Source organism: Lissotriton helveticus, chromosome 8, assembly GCF_964261635.1.
Source record: "Lissotriton helveticus chromosome 8, aLisHel1.1, whole genome shotgun sequence".
In the NCBI taxonomy this organism is placed as follows: Eukaryota; Metazoa; Chordata; class Amphibia; order Caudata; family Salamandridae; genus Lissotriton; species Lissotriton helveticus.
The window spans coordinates 297,656,837-297,680,732 of NC_136069.1; the positions used below are offsets into that span (position 1 = coordinate 297,656,837).

General features: G+C 44.0%; 1 protein-coding gene across 1 annotated transcript in view; it reads left to right on the forward strand.

Moving 5' to 3' along the window:
* Positions 1–23,896, forward strand: part of RNF17 (ring finger protein 17) — a 3,010,943-nt gene that overhangs the window by 182,626 nt on the left and 2,804,421 nt on the right. The window contains exon 5 of the mRNA XM_078657063.1: positions 13,873–13,934. Within this exon, the coding sequence (XP_078513189.1) occupies positions 13,873–13,934 (62 nt within the window). The remainder of the gene's footprint in view (positions 1–13,872; positions 13,935–23,896) is intronic.

Below are 23,896 nucleotides of genomic sequence, written 5' to 3' on the forward strand. Positions count from 1 at the left end.
CGTCAACACGAAGATAGACGTCGAGAAGAAAATAGACGTCGAGGAGAGGATCGAAGAGAAGGTAGACATCTGGTTCGATTTCGAGGTCCCGTCCCGGGCCTCGCTCCATGGTGAGCCTATCGTCCTTGACAGGGACTTCGCGTTCCAGACGACTTCAACCCTCGTTGAAAAAAGCAATCTTAAGTTAAAAAGCATGATCAATGGAAAGTATGGGACAAAAGATTGTTTACTACGATGACTTACACAGGAGCCCCAGTTTTGGGTCAGGAAAAGATGCTATCAGCTGTCTGTTGAACTAGCTCGAAATAATTGTTAATCATGGACACCAATGTTATTTGAAACATTATTTTGGACAATTTAGAATTAAAAGTGGGTTTTTGTTAATGTTGGTTATGCAGCATCAGAAAACGAGATTATAACGGTTGATTTTATGAATAATTTGAGTACTTAGCAAATTAACGTTAACAGAGGGAAGGTGCATGATCCATTCTGGGAAACAAAGTTTGTTTGGAGGAACGAGGGAAGGCAGGAGACTGAAACTGCTAAACTAATTATCCAGTAGCCTAGTATTCCTTATAGCCTGAATAGGGAAACACGTGACATGCTCCTTGTGGGAGGCCACGAGGGTTGATAAACCATGAACAGGTGTTGAAGAGCAGATGCAGTTTCTTTATTGCAAGGGGGAAAACATGCTTCGGCACGTAAAGAGATAGAAATACTAATGCCATGAAACTCTGAATTGCATTTGGAAAGGAAAGATTTCTCTAAAAAATGAGGGATGCATTATAACACATGTCACGGTAAGCTCAATGATTAATTCAGGAAAAGGGAACGTTGATTCTTTAGATATAATACGTCGTTCAGGTCATGTGTACTTTGACTAAAGGGTTGCTGTTTAATATCTCAGAATAAGTGCTTTTAAATATATTTAGTAATACTGTATTCATTGCTTATTGACAGTTCATTGGTGTAAAGACAGTTGAGTAAAAGGAGAGTAAACGTTTTGTCAGTTGAATAGGAAGTTTAACATTAATATAGTAATGCTGTTAGCCTTTTATAAAATCCATTCCTTTTGTATTGTAGATGCCCCTGATGAAGGGACGGTGATCCCAAAATGCATTGGGTTATTTTAAATAAATCGTGACATTTGGAAACTCTATGGCGCACCTCTGTTTCTGTGAACACCATCGTAAAATTTGCAATGAGTAAAATGGATTGAAGAAAAAATTAAAATTAAGGAGGATTAAACATAAGCGTGAAAACTTGAACAATGAGGAGTAAATAGATTGAATTTAATTCATTTGATTCATTTAAGAATGTGGCTGTGCAGCTTGGTGGAAGCCAGACAATGGTTCCCCTCATGTTTTGGTACTATTGCTGCGCATTGGGGCAGAGCGCGGACGAGCTCGCACGCCTATAAAGTTAGTTATGGATCGGTTTAAAACATTGACCAACAGGATTATACCGGTGTGCGTCTCACCACCTCTCATGAGTTTAATGTAAACCAGACTATTACATTACCTAATTCTTTTCAAAATCATCTTCTCCTGCGGAGAGGTCATTACATTCTCTTGACGTTTGAGGTGTCTTGAAAATCTATTTAGACAAGACTAAGGATATCCGTAGATCAGACCAGCTATTTGTAAACTATGGTTCCGTTCGAACTGGTCTAGCTACCTCTAAACAATCCATTTCTAGGTGGATTGTTTCATGTATTCAGCTTTGTTATCAAAAAGCAAACCAGCCTTTGGGTTAGTAAGCCTAGGGCTCACTCCGGCTTTACTTCGCAATGTACCTATTTCGGAAATCTGTAAGGCTGCCACTTGGAAGTCAGTCCACACATTTACTAAGCACTACTGATGCTAAGGCAGATGCCCAGGTTGGACAGGCTTCACTTAGAAATTTATTTGAACAATAGTGCGGTTGTTCTCTGTTCTGCCACCGCTGGCGAGTTTGGGGATGGGCTTCCTAGTCTATTCACATGACTAGAACTATACACGGAAATCCCCTACAAGAGAAGGAGTAGTTTCTTACCTGTAACTCCAGTTCTCTTGTAGGGGTATTTCCGTGATAGTCATAAGCAGCCCGCCCTCCTCCCCGGTGGCAGACACAGATGTCCCCAAGACTCAGCAGGCTCTGCTTATTTACGCCTTCAAAAAGAACTGAAAGTAAATGTCTCACGCTGTGCCTCATGGGATACCGGGGGTCTCTGGAGACACTTAAAGGCACAGTACCCATTTTCAGACACATAATGGCAGCCTATGGGGGCTTCTCTATTCATTCCGTTTATCTCGATCATGAAAAAGTAGTTTTGTGAAGGAGTTATCTATGTGTAAAACTCAGCAAATGACTACAATTAAAGTTAAACTGGCTATCTTTTTCACTTCAAGATGAAGTAAATGGCCAATGTAGCCTAGTTTCTTAGGCTGCATTATTGTCTTTTTATCTCTTAAGTGTCCATACAGGCCTTCCTGAAGAAAGGCAAAAGTTGACAACTTAAGAAGATATATCTAATGAAGTGCTCCGGGGTCCACGCTGGGACTATTGACATGATTATGACTATCACGGAAATACCCTTAAGGCTCCTTGATTTTGAAAAGGCCTTCGATATATTTGGCTGACGGTACTTGGGATGTGTATTAGAACGTGTGGGCTTCGGCCCCCACTTTCGAAACCTGGTGGTGGCCCTCTACTCCAACCCGTCTGCTAGGGTCCTTATAAAAGGGGCACTGTCTCTCTCCCCTCCTATTCGCTCTTGCGATCAAGCCTTTGGCTTGTCTAATACAGACAGATTAGCATATCTGGGTATGGCATTGGCATGATTACCATGAAGACTGAATCACCCTGTATGCGGATGATGTCATGCTCTTCTCAGCCGACCCTGCCAAATCTGGACCGAGATGCCTCCACATCCTCGAGTCCTTTGAGAGCGCGTCGAGCCTGTGTCTGACCCCAACTAAATCCAATATAGTGCCCTTGTACCCCTCACAGGAGTGTTTGGATTGGCAAACCAACATTCGCCTACGGAGACTTTCTTTCAAGTACCTTGGTATTTGGGTTGCCCTTCTCCCAGAGCTGACCTGGTCCCTTAACGTAAACCCACTGATCAAACATACAAAAGATGCTTTGAGCGTTGGCAATCCCTTCCGCTTAACCCCCTCAGCAGGATTGCCTTATTTAAAATGATGGTTCTGCACCGCCTCCTTAATGTACTTCAGAACCTTCCACTCTTCCCCCTCCCGCAGCTGGTTCTGTGGGTTGGATGCACTGATCAAGACTTTCCTCTGGGGTGGCTCAAAGTCATTCTTGTAGACTGTCAACTGCCCCCCTATGATGATGGTGGTATGGGTATGACAAATCCCTTTCTGCACTATCTGGCCACTTGCCTGTTGGTGATCCACAACTGGTTTAATGGTGGTTAGGCGGACCCGGGCTACTGGCTGGAGAACCTAAGATTCTCCCGCATACAGGCCATGCTATACGGAGCTCCTATTCCTCACACCCTACCTTCTATTACCCAGACGGTTCTTCTGGCATTGAGGTCTGCGATGCGACACACCGGTGGGACGCCAGGATTACACTGCAGACACCCCTCTGGCACAGCACTAGTCTGCAAGAGGTGGGGTCATTGGTCAGTTTTCAGAAGTGGGGTCTGATCGGTATTACCCGGGTGGGAGAGGAGATCATTTGCCCTCCTTCCAGCAGTTGCAGCACACATACTCTCTGCAGCCTACTCAATTGTACATGTACCTCCAATTGCGACATGCCCTGGCCCTAGACATTCCAGAACACACGACAATCCCCCAAGTTCAGTCCACTGGAAGCCAAACTCCTCCTGGGAAATCTGGGGAAGGGAGGAATATCCCTGATAACACATCGTCCACGCTAGATTCCCTCAAGACGCGATGGGAGCAATGGCTCGGTCAACTTCCTTGTGGATTTCTTCTGTTTTCTTGGATGTCTTCAAGTAAGAAGTCTTTGTTTCGTCCTTGTGCTTCTTGTGGGAAGATGCGGCTCTTCTCTGAGGACCCTCACAAGAAGTGTATTTATTGCCTCTATCCAGAGCATGAGGTAGGCAAATGTAAAATTTGCAGGACTTTCTGCACCAAGACCCTTAAGGACAGGGAGGGGCGTCTCCTCCTTTGGTTGCAGAGGTTGAAGGAGAAGGATTCACCTCTTTCTGATGCAGAAAGCCTTGCGTCAGTTGGGTCTAGAGCCACCTCTAAACGTAGCAGTGTGCAGGATATGCCATCTCCATTCCTGAAGAAGAAGAAACTTGAATTCCAGAAGGCTCCTGCTGTGTCTTCTCTTCCTGCTAAGCCTGTGTAGGAGCCGTGAACCTCTGAGAGTCAGAACTCCCAGGCGTCCACGGCTTCTTCTACGCATGTTTCCCTTAAAAGCGGGCAAAATCGTCGATGGGACCGTCGACGGTCGTTCCGACGACAAAATCTGCTGTCTCTACCTCTCTGACGACGACAGTGACGACGACTTGTGCCAGCGGGTCGTCGACGGCGGCTGCGTCAACTGCATCAGTGTCGACGATGGTGTGTGTAAGCTTCAAGTCTGTCTCGTCGACGATTCCAATCTCCTCGTCGGCGTCGGAGAAGGTAGTCTCTTCTACATCAAAATCTTCGTCGACGCCTTCTGTAAAGAGATCCTCTTCGTCAGTGGTTGCTCCATCAATGACTGCTCCATTGGCGACTGGTTCGTCAATGGCGGTTCCTTCAACGCCGGCTTCGTCAACAGCCGTGGTTTTGTAGTCACCGGCTTCATTAGCATCTTCAGCGACGGTGGTTGTCCCGTCGACTGTGTTATCGTCGTCGACATCTTATTTCGCATCACTACCTCTGGTGCCATTTTCATCAGCAAGTTCAGGGGCTCCTGCTGTTGACCCTCTGCACCACCGTCTGCATGTACCTTTGGATCCGCTTCCCATCCCGCGTCACTCAACGTCCATCACCACTTTTTGCCACTGCTTAGGAGCATGACTCTGATTCTGAAGAGGAGGTAGATGATAGATTCCGGGCAGCTCGAAGCCCTTCGGAACTGGTTATAAAATATCAGGACTATGAGGACAATCAAGAAGATCCTTACTACCATGAGGAGGAACCATCTGCTCAGGTTCCCACCGCGCAAATACCACTCTCCCTCATCTCTAATCTACAATATATGCTGGAGGATTATAATAGGCGATTTCCACCTTCTCACCAGGGGTCTCCACATCCTACAGTGCCTGCAACAACAGAGGCTCCTCCCTCTACTGCAATGCCAGAGCCGTCTGCGTCTTCTGCACCACCTACTACCTCTATTCAGGTTCATACAACTGTTTACGAGGATGATGACGTACGCCCAGATCGGGAAGACGGCGAAGTTGATGATGATGGGAACATGGCTGATTGGGATGATGATCAAATCCAGGCGCCATCGCCGCCACCTTAGGGCCCAGGGGATTCCCCTCCTGTGGATATAGAGGGTTTTCATCAACTTATGGAATGAGCGGCGCTGTGCTTCAAGCTCCCTATGGTTCTGAAAGATGAGGACTGTTTTCTCTGACTTCAAGAGTCAACCTTTTGAACAGGTACGGGCAGTGCCTATAATTGACTTCATCTGGAATGAGGGCGTCAAACTGATGCAGAGGCCGACTTCTATCCTGGCGCTTCTTCCTCGTTTGGAGAAGAAATCTGGGCGCCCCAGGGTTCTCCAGCCTGCCTGGTAGCGCAACCTAAACCTGATTCCGTCATTACCCAGGCCACACAACGTTGTTCCAGGAATCCGTCTTCTCCTACTACCGCTCCTCCTGACCGTGAGGGGCGTCGTCTTGATGCCATTGGACGAAAATTCTCCACTATGGCTTCTAACACTGTGAGGGCTGCAAATTCTCTAGCCATTCTGGGGCACTATGACAGCCAAGTGTGGTCAGATATGTCTTCTTTTATCGACCTCATTCCTGAGCCCTCCAGAGCAGAGGCTCTCAAGATTCTTCAGGAGGGAGAGAGAGCGTCATCTGAAATCGACTGCTCTGTGGACATTGCATGCACTGGTGTTCGTCAGTTTGCGGGGGCGGCTGTTTTGCATCGTCAGGGCTGGCTTTGTTCCACCTCTTTTCGCCAGAGGTTCAGGCGAAGATCCTCGACATGCCCTATGACGGCGAATCACTCTTTGGCCAGCATGTGGTTGACGCACTTCAGACCATAAAAAAGGACACAGAGACGGCTCGTGCCCTGGGCACTTTGCAGTTCCGCAAACAGCCTTTTCGCGGTGCACGTGGACGCGGCACCTCCTCTTCTTTTCGCGGCGGATCCAACCAGTACCGCTCCTAGGGCCAAGGAAATCAGAGGTATTCCTCCCTGTCGAAGCAGTCTTATCGGCAGCAGTCTTCAAAATACTACAGAGGAAAATCTTCCTACAGAGGCTCCGCTTCTAAGAAGCAATGACTTGCCTTCCCCGCTCAAAGTTGGAGGACGAATCTCCCTCTTCTATTCCAATTGGTCTTCAATCACCTCTGACCGTTGTGTGCTGGACATTGTATCGAAGGGCCATGCTTTGGAGTTTGTCAAATTCCCTCCAAACACTCCTCCATCTGGTCCACCTCCGGCACGCCTCAAGGAGCTTTTCCAACCGATTCGACTCATGATTCAGAAAGGTGCCATCAAAGTGGTTCCCAAGTCTCAGAAGGGGATGGGATTCTATTCCCGTTTTTTCCTCGTTCTCAAGAAGTCCGCCGAATGGCGTCCTATCCTTGACTTACGAGCCTTAAACAAGTACCTGAAGTGCCAATCCTTCCGCATGCTCAAGCTCGTGGAAATTCTCTGCCTTCTCTCCAAGGACGAGTTTATGACCACCTTTGATCTCCAGGACGCTTATTTCCACGTTCCGATACGTCCAAGACACCTGAAGTAGTTACGCTTTCGGGTGGGGGGCAGAGACTTTCAATTCAATGTTCTGCCTTTCGGCCTTTGCTCTGCCCCTCGCGTCTTCACGAAAGTCCTGGCTCCGGTGGTGGCATATGTACATTTGAAGGGCGTTCAAATCTTTCCCTACGTGGACGACTGTCTCATTAAGTCGCAATCTCGTCACCAGGCGTCTCTGGACACTCAGTTCTGTCTGACTCTATTCCACACTCTCGGTCTGTCCATCAACACCGAGAAGTCTCAGGTCGATCTAGCGCCCTGCAGGACTTGTCTAGGCGCCACTCTGAATACTTCGCTGGCGAAGGCATTCGTGTCTCACGAGCGTCAGCTGCGGATTTTACGCCTAGTGGCTCTCATCCGTTCAAAAGAGTTGGTTTCAGTTTGTGTGTTGAAATCCTTTCTCGGGATGGCGTCCTCCTGCATCTCCCTGATCCCAAATTGCAGGCTCAAGTCGCCTAATTCAGGAGGAATTGGACAAGCAGTGGCGTCAGGTCAGCGGTTCGTTCAACGATCTGGTTCTGGTGACCGCTCTGAGGTCTGCTCTCTTATGGTGGACTCAACCGTCAAACATCGCTGCCCGTACTTCTTTCCTAACCGTCGCTCCGGAGCTCATCCTTACAACGGATGCCTCCCTGGAAGGCTGGGGCGCACATCTTCAGGGGCTATCCATAAAGGGCAAGTGGAACCTGTCTCAACGTTCCTGGCACATCAACAGACTGGAACTCATGGCCATTTTCCTGGCGCTCAAGTCTCTCCATCTTCCACTCCAGGGAGAATCTGTGCTCATTCAAACAGACAATACCACCAGTATGCACTATGTGAACAAACAGGGCGGCACCTGGTCACCGCTCCTTTCTCAGCTGGCACAGAGCATCTGGGACTGGGCGCTCCGTCACCACATAACCTTGACAAGGGTTCACCTACCAGGCATTTCCAACATCCTAGCGGACTCCCTCAGCAGGTCTGCGTCCTACGAGTGGGAGTTGCATCAGCCAACTCTGGACTTCATCTTTCGGTTGTGGGGTCGCCCGAACCTGGATCTGTTAGCGAGCCCTGTGAACTGGAAATGCCCGCCTTATGCAAGTTGGCTTCCCCATCAAGGGTCATGCGGGAATGCCCTTTTGCTGGAGTGGTGCAATCTATTTGCCTATGCTTTTCCGCCGATTCCGCTGGTTCCTCGAGTGTTGTGGAAAATGCGGAGACAGCCGTGCCACATTCTCCTTATCGCTCCCAGATGGCTTCAACAAGCATGGTTCTCTGAGCTGCTGCTTCTTTCACAGTGCAAAACCATTCTCCTTCATCCTTGAGCGGATCTCCTCACAATGGACAAGGGTCAGATCTGTCATCCGGACCCCTCCTCTCTCAAATTATCGGCCTGGAACCTGAGCACCTTGAATTTGCCCGCTTGAATATTTCACCAGCATGTAGAGATGTTCTTGCCAATGCGAGAGCTCTGTCCAAAAGTGAAAAAGGTTCTGTCACTGGTGTGCCTCTGCCAACATCCATCCTGTGCACTCCTCTCCTGCTCAGCTTCTGCCGTTCTTTCTTCAGTTGGCTCAATCAGGACTTTCCCACTCCACTTTGAAGGTCTTCCTAGCGGCAATCTCTCGTTTCCGGCAGGATGGGTCTTCTCTCTACTCTTCCAGAGTCATTCAACAGTTCTTCAAAGGACTATTCAGGATGTTCCCGCCCATTCGGCATCCTCCTCCTACCTGGCATCTTAATGTTGGTTTGGCGCAATTGATGACGTTACCTTTTGAGCCCATTCACAAAGCGGATTTGAAATTTTTGACCTGGAAGGTGGCACTTCTTCTTGCCTTGACCTCCTCATGCCGCGTGAGTGATATCCTTGCCTTTACCATTCAGCCTCCTTTTCTTCAATTCAAATCGGACTGTCGTTCTTCGCACCAACCCGGCATTCATGCCTAAGGTGCCGACTGATTTTCACCTCAATGAACCAGTGTTCCTAAAGACTTTCTTCGCTAATCCTCAATCTCCAGTGGAGCAACGTTTGCATTCATTGGACGTTAAAAGAAGCCTTAAATTCTACATTGACAGGACAGCACCTTTTCATAAGTCTGATCAACTGTTTGTTGTTTACGGACGCATGTGCAAGGGGCGTTCTGTTACCAAGCCAACTATTGCACGTTGGATTTCCTCAGCAATTTCGTTTTGTCATCAGAAGGCCGGCAAGCCTTTTCAATCTACAGTTCAGGCTCATTCCGCCAGGGCGATGTCTTCCTCTACTGCCCTGTTTGCGGGTGTGCCGATTCACCAAATCTGCCGAGCAGCCACGTGGTCCCGCAGGCATACTTTTACAAAGCACTACTGCCTCGAGACGATCAACTAAGCTGATTCAGCAGTGGGCCAAGCGGTGCTTCGTAATCTTTTTAAATAAGGTGAACCTCTTTCATTCCCTCTGCCTATATGAGTAATGTATCTGTCTGGCAGCATTATGTGATTTCATTGCATTGTATGCTTATGCCCTGCTCTTTTGCCTTGCGACCAGCTGTTACTGCTCATTATTCTACTCAAGCATGTGCATCTATGAAAGACACCCCAATACTGGAGAAGAATAATTTTTACTTACCTGTAAACGGTGATTCTCCTGTATTGGTGTCTTTCATAGATTCACATGCGACCCAACCACCTCCCCTCTGAGGCTCGCTTCTCCTCTTAGACTCTTTTGTCACTCTGGTGCTACGAAAATCTGAGGGCCTGAGCCTCTGAGGAGAACGTTCTAAAGGGGTGCTTGCGCCTGATTGGCTGTAGTTTGGACTAACATAATGACTTGAATATGTTAGGTAAGTGTTTTTTTCTTCTAATGTATTCCTGTGTATTACTGCTATCCTTGGTACTTATAAGTATTTATGGTTTTTAGAATGTATGTTATTATGTTTCTATATACATATATTGTGGCTTTTATTGCTAATTAATTTACTTTGGGGCTCCCATTTCGACGACGGGGAATATTCAAGCATGTGAATCTATGAAAGACACCAACACTGGAGAACCACAGTTTACAGGTAAGTGACAATTGTTCTTTCTTTTGTTGAACATGAAAACCAATAACATTGCTTGTCAAGAATTCTGTGAACTATTGTTTTGGAGAAATATGATGTCTTTTCGGATCAAGAATTTCTATGCTGTTGAATATAATCCCCAAGAAACTGATCAAATGAGTCTGAGACAATATACATTTCGAGACAAATTAAGTTTCTTGTCATCTCCCTCAGTTGGTATTCCACGTTCTTTTATGGTACCTATACTTCCAACAACACTTTTGAAGTACTTGTCCCCAATAATCTTGTTCTAATTTTTTGTTTGCTCTTCTTCATTTGAATCTAAAGTGAATTTGTGTCTTTTTTTGTTAAATGTGCAAACAAAACTCGATCTGAGTTTTCACGACCTTGAATTTATTTAGTATTTTAGCAGTCATTTAATCCATTATTAGTCAGAGTTGATAATGAAATTGAGTAAAGCTTGCAAAGAAAAAAAAACAAACACCGCAAGTTGTTGGGGAATATACTAGCCATTCTCAGCTTTGTCAGCATTTTTATAAAGTTAAAAAGACTGCAAAAGCAATATCTTCCTTAATTTTTAAATATCTGCTTGGATTTGTCAAAAAGATTCTTTCAGTATTGAATATCAGATGGATCTTTTTTGCATCAGTTGTTGTGACAGTTTCTATCAATCCTTTGTTGCAGTAGATTATGTACATTTGTGAGGCTGTTGCAAGTCAAATTGATTGTCACCCTCAATGGGTGAAGCTTTTTATGACTGTGAACTGTCGACGTAAGGCAAACTGGATAACTCAGCTGCTAGTAACTGTTTTTCCTCTATTGATATCCAATTTTCAAATCTTTTAACTTTTAACCTAAAAAGTATTTATTTGAATCATAAAAAGTCCAATGTAGCCCATGCATGTGATTTAAAACAAATATACGTTTTTCCTAAAATGTCTAATATACATATAAGAGCTTTCAGCCCTCTCTCTACAACCATTGTTGTCATTCACATTTTGTTGCTGCCTAGTACAGCATTCAGCCTACTTCAGCCATTGGTAAACTTCACTTTGAGTAACTGCATGTTGCTCTCTCTCAAGGAGGAGCACATCTGCACACAAGCTAGTACCCTTCAATGCTGTTGTTTGTATTACTTTACAATTGCTTTCGTGTTGCATTTGTGTTTAGAGACTGGTGTGATAGCAGAATGCTTCTGATGCACATTCCATCTTTATCAGATCCTATCTCCTGCCAACAGTGTTGTAAATTCATTTTGCAGTGTTTTGCTTTTCTGCCTGCTGGTATTTTATGGTACAAAAGGGGGTGGTGATGGACTGAGCATCTGAACCAATCAAACACTCACACCCAGTCAAAAGATCTGGGTTTAATCCATCACCGTTCTTTAGCCCACTCTGCCACCCCAGTTCAGACATGGCTATATGCTTGTCAAAAATTCTGTGAACTATTGTTTTGGAGAAATATGGTGTCTTTTCGGACCAAGAATTTCTATGATGTTGAATATAATCCGCAAGAAACTGATCAAATTTGTCTGTGTTCTTATAGTCTGAGACAATATCCATTTCGAGACAAATTTAGTTGCATGTCATCTCCCTCAGTTGGTATTCCACGTTCTTTTATGGTACCTATACTTCCAACAACACTTTTGAAGTACTTGTCCCCAATAATCTTGTTCTAATTTTTTGTTTGCTCTTCTTCATTTGAATCTAAAGTGAATTTGTGTCTTTTTTTGTTAAATGTGCAAACAAAACTCGATCGGAGTTTTCACGACCTTGAATTTATTTAGGATTTTAGCAGTCATTTAATCCATTATTAGTCCGAGGTGATGATGAAATTGAGAAACTTGCAAAGAAAAAAAACAAACACCGCAAGTTGTTGGGGAATATACGAGCCATTCTCAGCTTTGTCAGCATTTTTATAAAGTTAAAAAGACTGCAAAAGCAATATCTTCCTTAATTTTGAAATATCTGCTTGGATTTGTCAAAAAGATTCTTTCAGTATTGAATATCAGATGGATCTTTTTTGCATCAGTTGTTGTGACAGTTTATATCAATCCTTTGTTGCAGTAGATTATGTACATTTGTGAGGCTGTTGCAAGTCAAATTGATTGACACCCTCAATGGGTGAAGCTTTTTATGACTGTGAACTGTCGACGTAAGGCAAACTGGATAACTCAGCTGCTAGTAACTGTTTTTCCTCTATTAATATCCAATTTTCAAATCTTCTCTTAACTTTTAACCTAAAAAGTATTTATTTGAATCATAAAAAGTCTAATGTAGCCCATGCATGTGATTTAAAGAAATATACGTTTTTCCTAAAATGTCTAATATACATACCCTCTCTCTACAACCATTGTTGTCGTTCACATTTTGTTGCTGCCTAGTACAGCATACAGCCTATTTCTGCCATTGGTAAACTTCACTTTGAGTAACTGCATGTTGCTCTCTCTCAAGGAGGAGCACATCTGCACACAAGCTAGTACCCTTCAATGCTGTTGTTTGTATTACTTTACAATTGCTTTCGTTTTGCATTTGTGGTTAGAGACTGGTGTGATAGCAGGATGCTTCTGATGCACATTCCATCTTTATCAGATCCTATCTCCTGCCAACAGTGTTGTAAATTCATTTTGCAGTGTTTTGCTTTTCTGCCTGCTGGTATTTTATAGCATACCAGACAGTCTCCATTTGAAACTTTCTATATTAAGTTATTCTCTTTTTACTGTTTTCTTTATTTCCTCCATCCAACCTTTCTTTTGTTCTTTTCTCCATTCCTTTGTTCCCTTCTTTCATCTTTGCTTTTTATATTTGCCTTCTTGTCTTTGCCATCTTTCATTCTTGCCATCTCTCATTTTTCGTTTCCTTATGTCCCTTCTTTCTTCCTTGACTTTCATTCTTTTTACTGTTTCCTTTCCTTCCCTTATCACTTTCCTCTTCCTTTGTTTCTCTCCTTTCCTTCCCATTATGTTTCTTTCTCACTTTTCTGTTTTTCTTTCAACTTTCTTTTCCTGTTTTTCATTCGCTTGACTTCATTCTTGCCGCCCTTCTTACCTTTCTTTCACCTTCTGTCTTGTCTTGTTTCTTGCCCTTTTCTTTTCTCTTTAATTCCTTCTTTACCCTTTACTCCGATTTTCTTTTCTCCTTTTTTTTTGTCTTTCGTTTTCGTCTCTACTTTCTTTCTTTTTGCGTTTTAATTTCCTCCTTTCTTTCGTTAGGGCAGGAGGTTTGCAGCCAATGCCAGACAGATTGGTTTTCTTTGAGGACAGTGTTCGTCCGGACCTTTTGAGTTTACTAAAATTGTGTATAACATACTTACTTCTAGGGGTTTCAGCCAGACTTCATCATTTAGTCTGTGGTTGGTGACATTCACAGTTTTCTTCAACCCACTCCATCATGCATTAAGGAGCAATATATCCGCCCACTTGAGCCATTGTCTGACTTCACTAAGAGTTACGGCATTTCGCCCTTTCACAAGGAACACATCCACAAACTCCGCTCTTGAATTAAGTGCCAGAGAGTACTAAGATAATGTGTGGATTTTATTTGACCCCAAACACGTTTTTGCCTGTTGCAAGCTTTTTGTTTTTGATTGATAAGGGCCCGGCGTGTTCCCAAACAAAGTTTTGCAAAAAACATGACAAAGCAAGAATTACTAGAAGTCTGGCGGCCAACACCAGACCTATTGACTTTTCCAACGCTTCTTTTCTTTGCTTTGGCAATGTGCATTATGGGATTTCAATTTGAGATTTTGTAGTGCATTCATATTCAGATTTTGAGTATTGTTATGGAAAAAGCATGGCTTATTGGAAACATTTTCATATTCAGTTTACTTGAGGAAATAAATGTGAAAATTGCATTTCTTGAAACAGTCAAATTTGTGCATACCTAAAGATGCTTGTGTTTTTTTTCCCCAACCTACTAAATTAAAATATTATTTTTCAGGTTCTCAAAAACATCATCTAAATTGTGATGAAGCAGATTGCTCTGACCTGTGTTCTGCAAAGGTACGAATAGCATTATAGTAGGTTAAGAGTGTGACACTTACAAATGTGCAAATACCGCTAATATTAAATTACTTCATCTCATTTGTTGAAAAGCCAGGACGTGTTTTGACACTTAAGTATAGAAGAATATTTAAAAATGGATAAGTGCTGGGGTGCTTATCCACTCCTCTGATCAAACATATTTCAGAAAGTAGATCTTGGGTCATTCAAACCCTTATACCTCACATGCCATGTTTTTCACACACACAAGTAATGCATATGTTTATTTGGCATATTGACGATTATTCATGGGTGCAACCTCCACATCAATTACACATTTGAGATATAATGGAATGTGGTTCTCCATCAACAAATTGCTTAATTTGTTGTATTTCTCAAACCATCAAACACATAATAAGCATATGTTAATCGTTGGATGCTCACTTAAAACCTTTTTCACATAAGTCAGTAATACTATTTTTATTAACCTTGGGTGAAGAGCTGAGTGAACATGTCCAGAACTGAAACAGTGACCATGTGGTCAAGATAAGATCTTTGCAGTGGATGGATTAGTCCACTGAGCCCTCAGACATGGCAAGTGAGTGAACAATAGAATTTTTCCTATGTGTGGCCGTCAAATAGGTGGTAAAGCTTAGAATGTTTAACCTAGACAGGTTATTGTGGAATATTGGTGTCCGTATGAATTTTGGCAGATTAACAAAGCATAGTGCACAGTTTAAGACACACATTTAAGGCCATTCAAGAAATTATAGATGTCAGAATTACTCCAGCCAAAACGTGTAAAAAAAATCAAATTGCATGAATTAAAAAAAATTTTAGGAGACAGCTGCACTCTGCCTCCTCCCTCCACTTTTGATACTTACTGACTTCATTGGTCTCAATACCACCCACCCCTGCCTTCAAGTGGTCCTGTGGAAAGAAATGGGTTGTGAATGGGTGTTCTGTGCTTTAGTTTTTGGCTTAGAATTTTGAGTCTTAGTGACAGATTTAGCCTTTATGTATGTTATGTGAAAGAATGAACAAATCAGGCTTCACAAACAATTTCTGGTTTGTGGTAAATAAATAAATAATACCCTATTTTTGACTAGACCTATATCATAACAGATAGCTCAATAAATAAGAGTCAAGATTCGAGGTAGTGGGAGTTTTGCAGGTTTATTACAGCATAAAGGACAGGAACAGGACAACCTGCATAGGAATAGGATGACAGGGCCCAGCAGCTGCTGGGGCTGGGTCTGGGATGAGCGCGCTGGCTTTTAATAACAATACATGAGCATATATACATAACGCAAACACATAGCATTACATTGCAGTAGGCGTAGCAGTGGGTGGAGCAGAAGGCGTGACGCGTAGCAGTCGCGAAAGATAAGAGTAAAAAGAAGGTGTAACTCAGACATGTGATGCAAACGTAACAGAATGTCATGAATGGGCGGAAACATAGGAGGGGGCTACCTAAGGAGCCGGGGCCTCTAACCTGGTGGTGCGCGCAAACTGGCAATGACGTGTTACGAGGAGAAGCTGGGGGCTATGAACTCTGTGCTAGGAGCAGAGACTAAAGTCTGGAGGGTCGGAGCGACATGTACCTAAACCCTATCTAGTATCTGATGTTTAGGGAACATGTTGATATAAACTAGAAGTCATGAGGGGAAAAGCTAACTGACTCTAAGACTGGAGCATGCATTTATTCTACATATAGTGCGTGATGAAGAATATTAAATGACCATTAAATACAGTATTTCTCTTAACATGGAGCCGCATAGGCTAGACAATGACGGAAACTATTGATGTAGTTCAGTAGCTTAGGAATGCAGAGAAGGAGGACTAAACTGATAGCTGGAATCATAACATAGTCTTGGCAGACTCAGAGGCAGAGCCAAGCTGCACCGGGCACTGCGAGGCAGGAAGTAAGTGAAAGGTCGAGGATACAGGTGGGGGCTGGATCGCTCCTCAGCAAGGGTTCAGGAGACAGGAGCTGAATCTGATGTCCGGGCCCTGTTGAGGCCTGGAAACGGGGACTTTATAATGAAATAACGTGCACACTGAGAAACGTGGCAACATTACTTTACATAGGCCTGATATTCGTAGTATTCACGAGGACTGGAAACTGGCATACTAGAGGAGGACACAACTATAATTGCGTCTTGAATCGGACATGGGGAATAACATATGCATATTGGTCATGCACACATAACATATGATGGATGACACGTAGAGACACAGAACATGGCAAAATTTACTTTTCCACATTCCCTCCTTGTCACTACGTTTCCATCAGGAAACATCAATATTCATGATACCATCTATCATTTCATACAGTACCATTTGTTCATCTCGAATCGTCTTGGAACGGGATTTAGAACGGGGCTTGGGACTAGGAATACAAGAGGTAGCACACATGCCGCAAATCGCAGGGCCACATTGTATACAGAGGCAGCAGCTGAATATGATCGCTACTGCGATACCTAGAAAGGACAGGACTTTCCATCCCCATGCAGAAATTATATTCCAGAACCAACCGGACCATGTCCAGGTGCCTGGATCCTGGTGTAACAGATGGGCAATTTTATGGAGTCTGGTTATAGCTGAATAAACAGACGGCGCGTTATTTGGAATGAAAATGCAGCAACTGGATCCGATGAGTCTACAGGCCCCGCCCCTATCGGCCAGTATGACGTCAAGGACGAGACGATTCTGGAGCACAACAATTCTCATAAAGGATTGCTCTTCGGTTAAGTTACCTAGAGCGGAGGCAGTCTCATCTACTACAGCTTCAAGGGTTCTTGTTAACCTACGGATTAGCTTACTGTTTACAACTGTACCTAAATAAGGGAAAACACCTTTATCAATATCAATGAATTGCTCTGCAGCAGTTTCAGTATAATCGACAATCGGGAGGTTTCTCTTGTGTCTAGTATGTACTAGGAAGGAATTCCTATGGTAGTCAGGTGGGGCTAGGAAAACAGGTGGCAGTAGGAAGGCAATGTAACAGGTTCCCTCCCAATCGAGGGGCAGACGAACATATGCGGTTTGACCACAAACAAAATAAGAATGACGTGAAGCTTTAAAAATAGATTTCCCACTGTCACTATACTTGACAATAGTAGTACAATCACTATGTCCTACGTGTACAGAACCATAATTACGAACACATAATTCGCCTTTGACTGGTAATACTGAAATAGCAGGTGAGTCTGGAGTAGTATCAGACTGAACATTCAGGACCATGAAATTCGAAGAATAGTTACCTAAATTATACACTTCATTTTCTAGATCTAAACCTGTTCTGTGGGGGAGACCTTGCTTGTCTGGGAAACATGTGCTGTTAAGAAAAGACATATCTGTTAAGGATGACGTTAACGTGGACCATGCTCCACACGAACCATTATGTGAAAAAGGATAAGGAAAAAGTGGCAGAACTCCCTTTGACGTCTGGAAAGGGGGGAGTCGACCACACACCCAACAATTAGTGGCATTGCTGGCCTGGTGTGAGTAATGTAACATGCGGATAAATGTATTGTTACGCATAGCGAGGCGGTATGAATATTCGTGAGGAGGCAGATCACTAAACGTGTGCTCTACTGTAACATTAGAAGGCTTATTTACATGAGGAACTGGAAAACACAGGAAAAATGCGTAACTAGTGCAGGAAATCAAAAGGCTGAGAAATAATATGAAACTTAGAAAAACGATACATCGGATTGAGTTTTGACTAACTCTCTCACTATGGGGGTCTATTTTATACATGTCAGAAACAGTCTAACCGTTTCACCTAGGGGAGGACTTAGACAATCAAACTGGCTGACTTATTTTACTAGACCTTAATTTCTGTTTATACTCCTGTTGCGGAGTTTTCTCTAACAGGGGAGGGGTTGTGTCAATGTCATTTGCGGGACAGTCCTTAGGAACAATGTTTTGACAAGTCTTGATATCCTGGGAAATGTTCTTAGAGACCGGCTTTAATCCGTAGAATTTCTTGACGTGCGAAAGGTGCACCCAGCCGCGGCGTCCTTCCAATTTCACAGCTGTACGGGTGGTGAGGAGGACCTGACGGGGCTCCTTCCAACGTGGTTCCAGCGGACTTGATCTGTCGAAGTTACGTACGAGCACCATCGAACCTGGAACGATTTCATGCGGTGCCACCTCGGTATTGTCTGGAAATGTGGCGGCAACCTGTGAACGACATGAGTTGAGGGCAGACATCAAGGAAGCTAGGTAATCTGTCAGCATATTACATGAAACATCAGTAATACTTCGGGGTCTAGGAGTACCCCACATGTTAGGGGGGCGGCCGAATACGACCTCATACGGGGACAGACCTGATCTGGAATGTGCGACCATGCGCATATAAAACAAAGCGACTGGCAGAGCTACTAGCCAGTCCACACCCTTATCTTTACATATTTTGGCAATTCGAATTTTCAGAGTCTGATTATGTCTCTCGACTAGACCAGCTGCTTCAGGATGGCGTACACAATGAAACTTCCACTGGTACCCCAACAACAGGGAAACGTGCTTCATGAGTTCAGATGAGAATGGCTGACCGTTATCAGAATATACGACTCTAGGGAGTCCATATCGAGGGAAAAACTCACGAACCAACTGCTTGGCAGTGGTCGCGGCTGTGTAATCTGGGACTGGATATGCTTCTGTCCATCTGGACAAAGCGCATACAACTACAAGGACATACTTGAAACCTCGACATCGCTCCATCTGAATATAATCCATCTGGAGGACTTCAAAAGGGTGGTCAGGGGGCTGGAAACCACCTTGTTCCACCGGGACACTTTTACCTGGATTAAACTGACAACATATCATACAGGTACGGACTTTCTGCTTGGCTGCAGCTCGTAAATGCTTGTTGAACCAAATGTTCTGGATACTGTCTAACATAGCTTTTTCTCCTAAATGTGCTGGACTATGTGCGGTATTAATGATGACTTGAACCATAGAGTCGGGGAGAAACCATGCGGTCCTACCCTTCGTCACCCATCCTTGATCTGTCTGGACCCCTCCTTGTTCAGACCACTTCTTGATTTCTTCGGGAGTAGCATGTAACTGGATATCTATGACATCTTGTGTAGGGTCCTTAACTGTCATACATGTAATCGGATCTGGAGTGTGTGTCATGTTAACTGGACTGTCTAGAGTCTGTGCTGTAAGCTTGGCTGTGCGATCTGCTAGATCATTACCTTGGGAAATAATGTCAGTGACTTTCGTGTGTGCCTTGCACTTCATGATAGCAATGGATGTCGGTAAATGTATTGCATCTAACAGAGCTTGGATAAGGAGACCATGCTGAATCTTGGTTCCATGAGAAGTCATGAAACCTCTCTCCTGCCAGAGCACTCCGAAGTCGTGTACAACTCCAAATGCGTAACGTGAATCTGTGTAAACATTAACTTTCAGGTTCTTGGCATGTATACAGGCTCGTGTCAGAGCAACTAGCTCTGCTGCTTGAGCGGACAGAGTGTCAATGCGGTGTGTTTCAATAACTTCGGTGTCAGTAGTCACTGCATACGCGGCGACTAGTTCTCCTGTACTAGTTCTCATACATGAACCATCCACATAAAGTGTCAGGTCAGGATCTGGTAACGGAATGTCTGTCAGGTCTTGTCTTGGCTTTGTCGTAATGTTGACTACTTCCACACAGTCGTGTGCGGCAGGATTTGAACTAACTGATGGTAACAATGTAGCAGGGTTCAGGACGTTGCAGCGTCTGATTTCTATGTGTGGCTGGAACAGTGTCAATTCATAACCTGTTAAACGTGCAATTGTCAAGTGCTGTGTTTGTGTTCGGTTTAAAAGAACTTCCACGGAGTGTGGGACTTGTACTGTCAAGGTATGTCCTAAGACTATGGAATCACTTTGTCTGATAGCTAGTGCTGTGGCTGCAGCTGACTTGAGGCACGCAGGCAGAGCCAAGTGTCAACTGCCTACCCCTCTTGGACAGTAAGTGTCCTAAGTAGACCACTTGCTGGACACAGAATTGAAGCTTCGAAGGGGACACCTTGTGCCCCATCTCGGCTAGAAAATACAGAACCGTCAGGGATGCTCGCTCGCAAGCACGTTCAGAACGGGCTGTGATCAGTAGATCATCGACATACTGGAGCAGGGCAGTGTCAGTTGGCATGTGAATATTATCTAGTTGTCTCTTAAGTGCTTGACTGTAAATACTAGGACTTTCTGTGAAACCTTGAGGAGCGCGTGTGAACATATAGCTCCTTCCATTTAAACAAAATCCGAAAAGAAACTGGCTGTCTGGATGGATGGGAACACTAAAAAATGCGTTCTTGAGGTCGATTACTGTAAAGAACATGGCTTCGGAATCAATGGCTGTCAATAGGGAAGAGATATCTGGGACAACTGGGTACTGAGGAATAATACATTTATTAAGTTCCCGTAAATCAATCACTAATCGATATACTGGGGGTGCATTTAGATCAGTACGTTTCATGACTGGAATGATCGGAGAGTTACATACATTGGAGTCAGTTTCTACAACTACTCCTTGAGCCATGAGCTCGTCTATAATTTTGGATAAGGCTGCTACAGCCTCAGGTGGCAATCTATACTGCCTGATTCGTGGTAACACTACACCTGGTTTGAGAGTCACACGATGGGGTGTGATTTGCATGTAACCTACATCAGTTGGACCTTGCGCCCATAAATGCTGCGGAACTTTAGACAGTCTGGAATCAAAATCTCGTAATACATAGTGACCCTTAAAGTCACGTAGGAACAATCGTATTCCCTCTGGGGAACAACATATAACGGCACCTAACTCTTTCAGTGTTTTAATGCCTAATAGATTTTCTGGACATGACTTAGTAAGTAACAGATCAGTAGTGCGGGACAATGGACCTACTTCTAGAGTGACTGGCTTTGAAATCTCATTAACGATAGACTTTCCTGAAAATCCAAGGGAAACATTTCTTGAGCCTGAGAGCGGAGCCCCTGGAACTTCGGCATGACTAATTGTGGTCCTACTTGCCCCTGTATCAATCAAAAACTTTCTGTCTTTCCCTAATACTTGACTGTGAACATAGGGACCTTCTTGATCTACAGGTATCTCGATGAGAGGCAAGCCTACCTCCCTCTCTAGGCTGTTTCATGAATATGGCTGGTACTCTGGATACTCAGACTGTGCATACTGGTACATCTGCGATGTAACATGCTGTGTTGCAGCAATAGGCTGCGGTACTGTAACTGTCTGTTGTGCATTCTGTGGCTGAGGAATCTGTGAAACTTGTTCCTGTCTAGGCGGACGTGGTCTTTCTTTAGTCTTACCAGTAGCTATGTTGTGTTTCAGAACTGCACACTCATTTATAAAATGACCTGGCTGTTTACAATAATTGCAGTTCCCTTTAACGGGAGCTGCAGGATGACTGACTTGATTCGGACCCCTCTTCTGACTGTCTTGAGGAACAGATTGTGCAACTAGTACTTTCATTTTCGTGTCTTTCATACGTTTTCTCTCGTGTTCTTGCTCTTCCCTGATTCTATTCTGGTGGTACTGGAGCATCTGGAGCATCTGGGACGGAGTATTTGCTTGCCAGGTGCTTTCGACTTTCAAAACTCGGTTTTTAATTGGTGGACTTGAATTCTCGACTAATTTGGTAACGAAAAGGTGAGGGTATGACTCACTACTTGTCTTGAGACCACTGTTGATACTAAAGCACTTTTCAAACCTAGAATAAAAATCACTAATATCTTCATCTTGTTTCTGTTTACAGGCTGAGATTGCATCCCAGTCTTCTTTTCTCGTTGTTAATAATCTGGGTAAAACTTGAATTAATAATTCTGGAAATTCTTTACATTTCTCTCCAAGACCAGTACCTGGTACTCGTATCTTATCTTCTGCTTCTAGGACTGCCCAATCTATCTTTTTCTCTCCCACCTCCCATTCTTTTTCCTTTAGCTTTTCATACACCCCTGCGGGTAGCAGAACCTTTAACATTTTAATGATATCTGGGTAAGTGTATTCTCCCATACGGAGCATGTCTTTTAATTCTCTATGGAACCCTGCTGGATCTTTGTCATGACAGGGAATTAATTTCTTCATTTCGAGGAGTTCCATCTTTGTGATTGGAGTGTATACAAACACTCGCTGCATTTCGCCACCCGCTCCTCTGACTGGGTGGACTTCTCGTAACGGATTCTGTCTGTCTATGTAGAATGATTTACTTTCTGGGGGTGAGACATGAACAAAATGCGGGTTCAAGAATGTTCTATATTTGTGGCGCTGTTCTAGAATGACACTAATTAAATCGGTACCTAGACCTCTCCATTTGTACTGGAGTAACTCGTTCAGGATATCATGTAACGGGCCTGGATCAGAATGTTGACCCTCATACAGAGTAATGAGGTGCTGAATCATATACATACCCACCAGTCGCTGCTCGGCTGGGGGCATTTTCAGAAACATTTGTGCCACTATTTCGTCTGGAAAAGTGGTAGAATCAGTAATCCATCTGACTGCTGATCGGACTAGTTCCTGTTCATGCATAGTACTTAACTCACTATAACCGATTCGTGATTTCAGAATGTGATCGGTAGCTTGAAATACTTGTTCTAGGGAACCTTGTTCTGGTGCTGGATGATGGAAAATAGACTTGTGTTCTAGACGTAAATGGCGATCTGGAAATCTAGATTTTCCTACATACGCTATTCTGGCGGTATTCTCGTCGTCTTCCTCTTCAGGATCAGAGGTACTTTCTTTCTCGCTTACTTGTGCTGCTTTACGCTGTTCGTGTATCTTTATTATCTCTCTACGGATTTTCTTGTACATACTTTCCATGGCACCAATGGTATTGTGCTTTCCTTCGGCTATATTATCACTCCATTTTGTTAGAGTTTTCATTTCTTCCGGGTCTTTAGACGGGTAATCCTGTTCTCTTATTAGACAGTTAATTAAGAACTTTAATATCATGCGCTGAATCTCGGCTTTCCTTTGAGACATGGCATCACTAATACTTTGTGGGTCATCCCCTGTACGGATGAAACGATATATCCTGTCTAGATCTTCTTTCATATTCGGCAGGGTGACTAGATACTCGGTCACTCTCCTTACGCGTACGGAATATAAAACCATATTAAACTCGCCTGGAACTGGGTCATAGACACATTCGCCAAGGGTTTGCCTGATCTCTGCAACAGACTTATTACTTTTAGGAGTACGCTGTGATGCTTGAGCATGTAATTCGAGTGCTGATAAACGCTTGTATGGCGGCGGGGTTTGAGGAAGACCTCCTCCTGCGGCCCCTAAACTAGAATCATCAACTGATGCTTTTCGTCCTGGCAGGGTCGGTAATTGTAACGTGGGCTGGACTTGTATGGCGGGCTGACCCGGGGGGGCTGTTAAGGGCACCCCGGTGTCTGGAGGAGCAGGAATTACCTGATTTACAGGGACTGGCGGAGCGCGAACAGGATTTGCATATTCGGGGACTGTGTCGTCCAGATAGGACGAAATAAAAATATCAGCTGCGGTCGGTTTGTGACGTAGCTTGGTCGGAACTAATGGTGGCGGGAAATTACTGGATGCCTCTGGGGTCGCTTTTGGCAAGCCCTCAGCAAGAAGAGGATACATACCCTTAATGAGGGCATTCCTCTGTCTGTCTGACTGCTCAGTTCTAACTCGTTCACCTATCTCGATTAATTCTCTTTCTTGGGCTCGTTCTTGGGATTCTCTACTTAGTTCTGTCTTTCTGATTTCTTTTTCGGTTCTTTTATGAGCTTCTTTGCGCCATAACTCGATGGCATCTTTCTGTGACTGTCTGGCTTTCTTTTTCCATAATGCCTCTTCTACTCGCATGATGCATTCGGCATCCCATGTACCCGATACGGGCCATCTATACTTTTCTTCTAACTGTTTGGTATATTCTACCCATAAATCTAGATACAATATGGCACTTATGCCATGTTTCTGATACATAAAGTGACCTGGACTGTCCCTAGGCGGGACG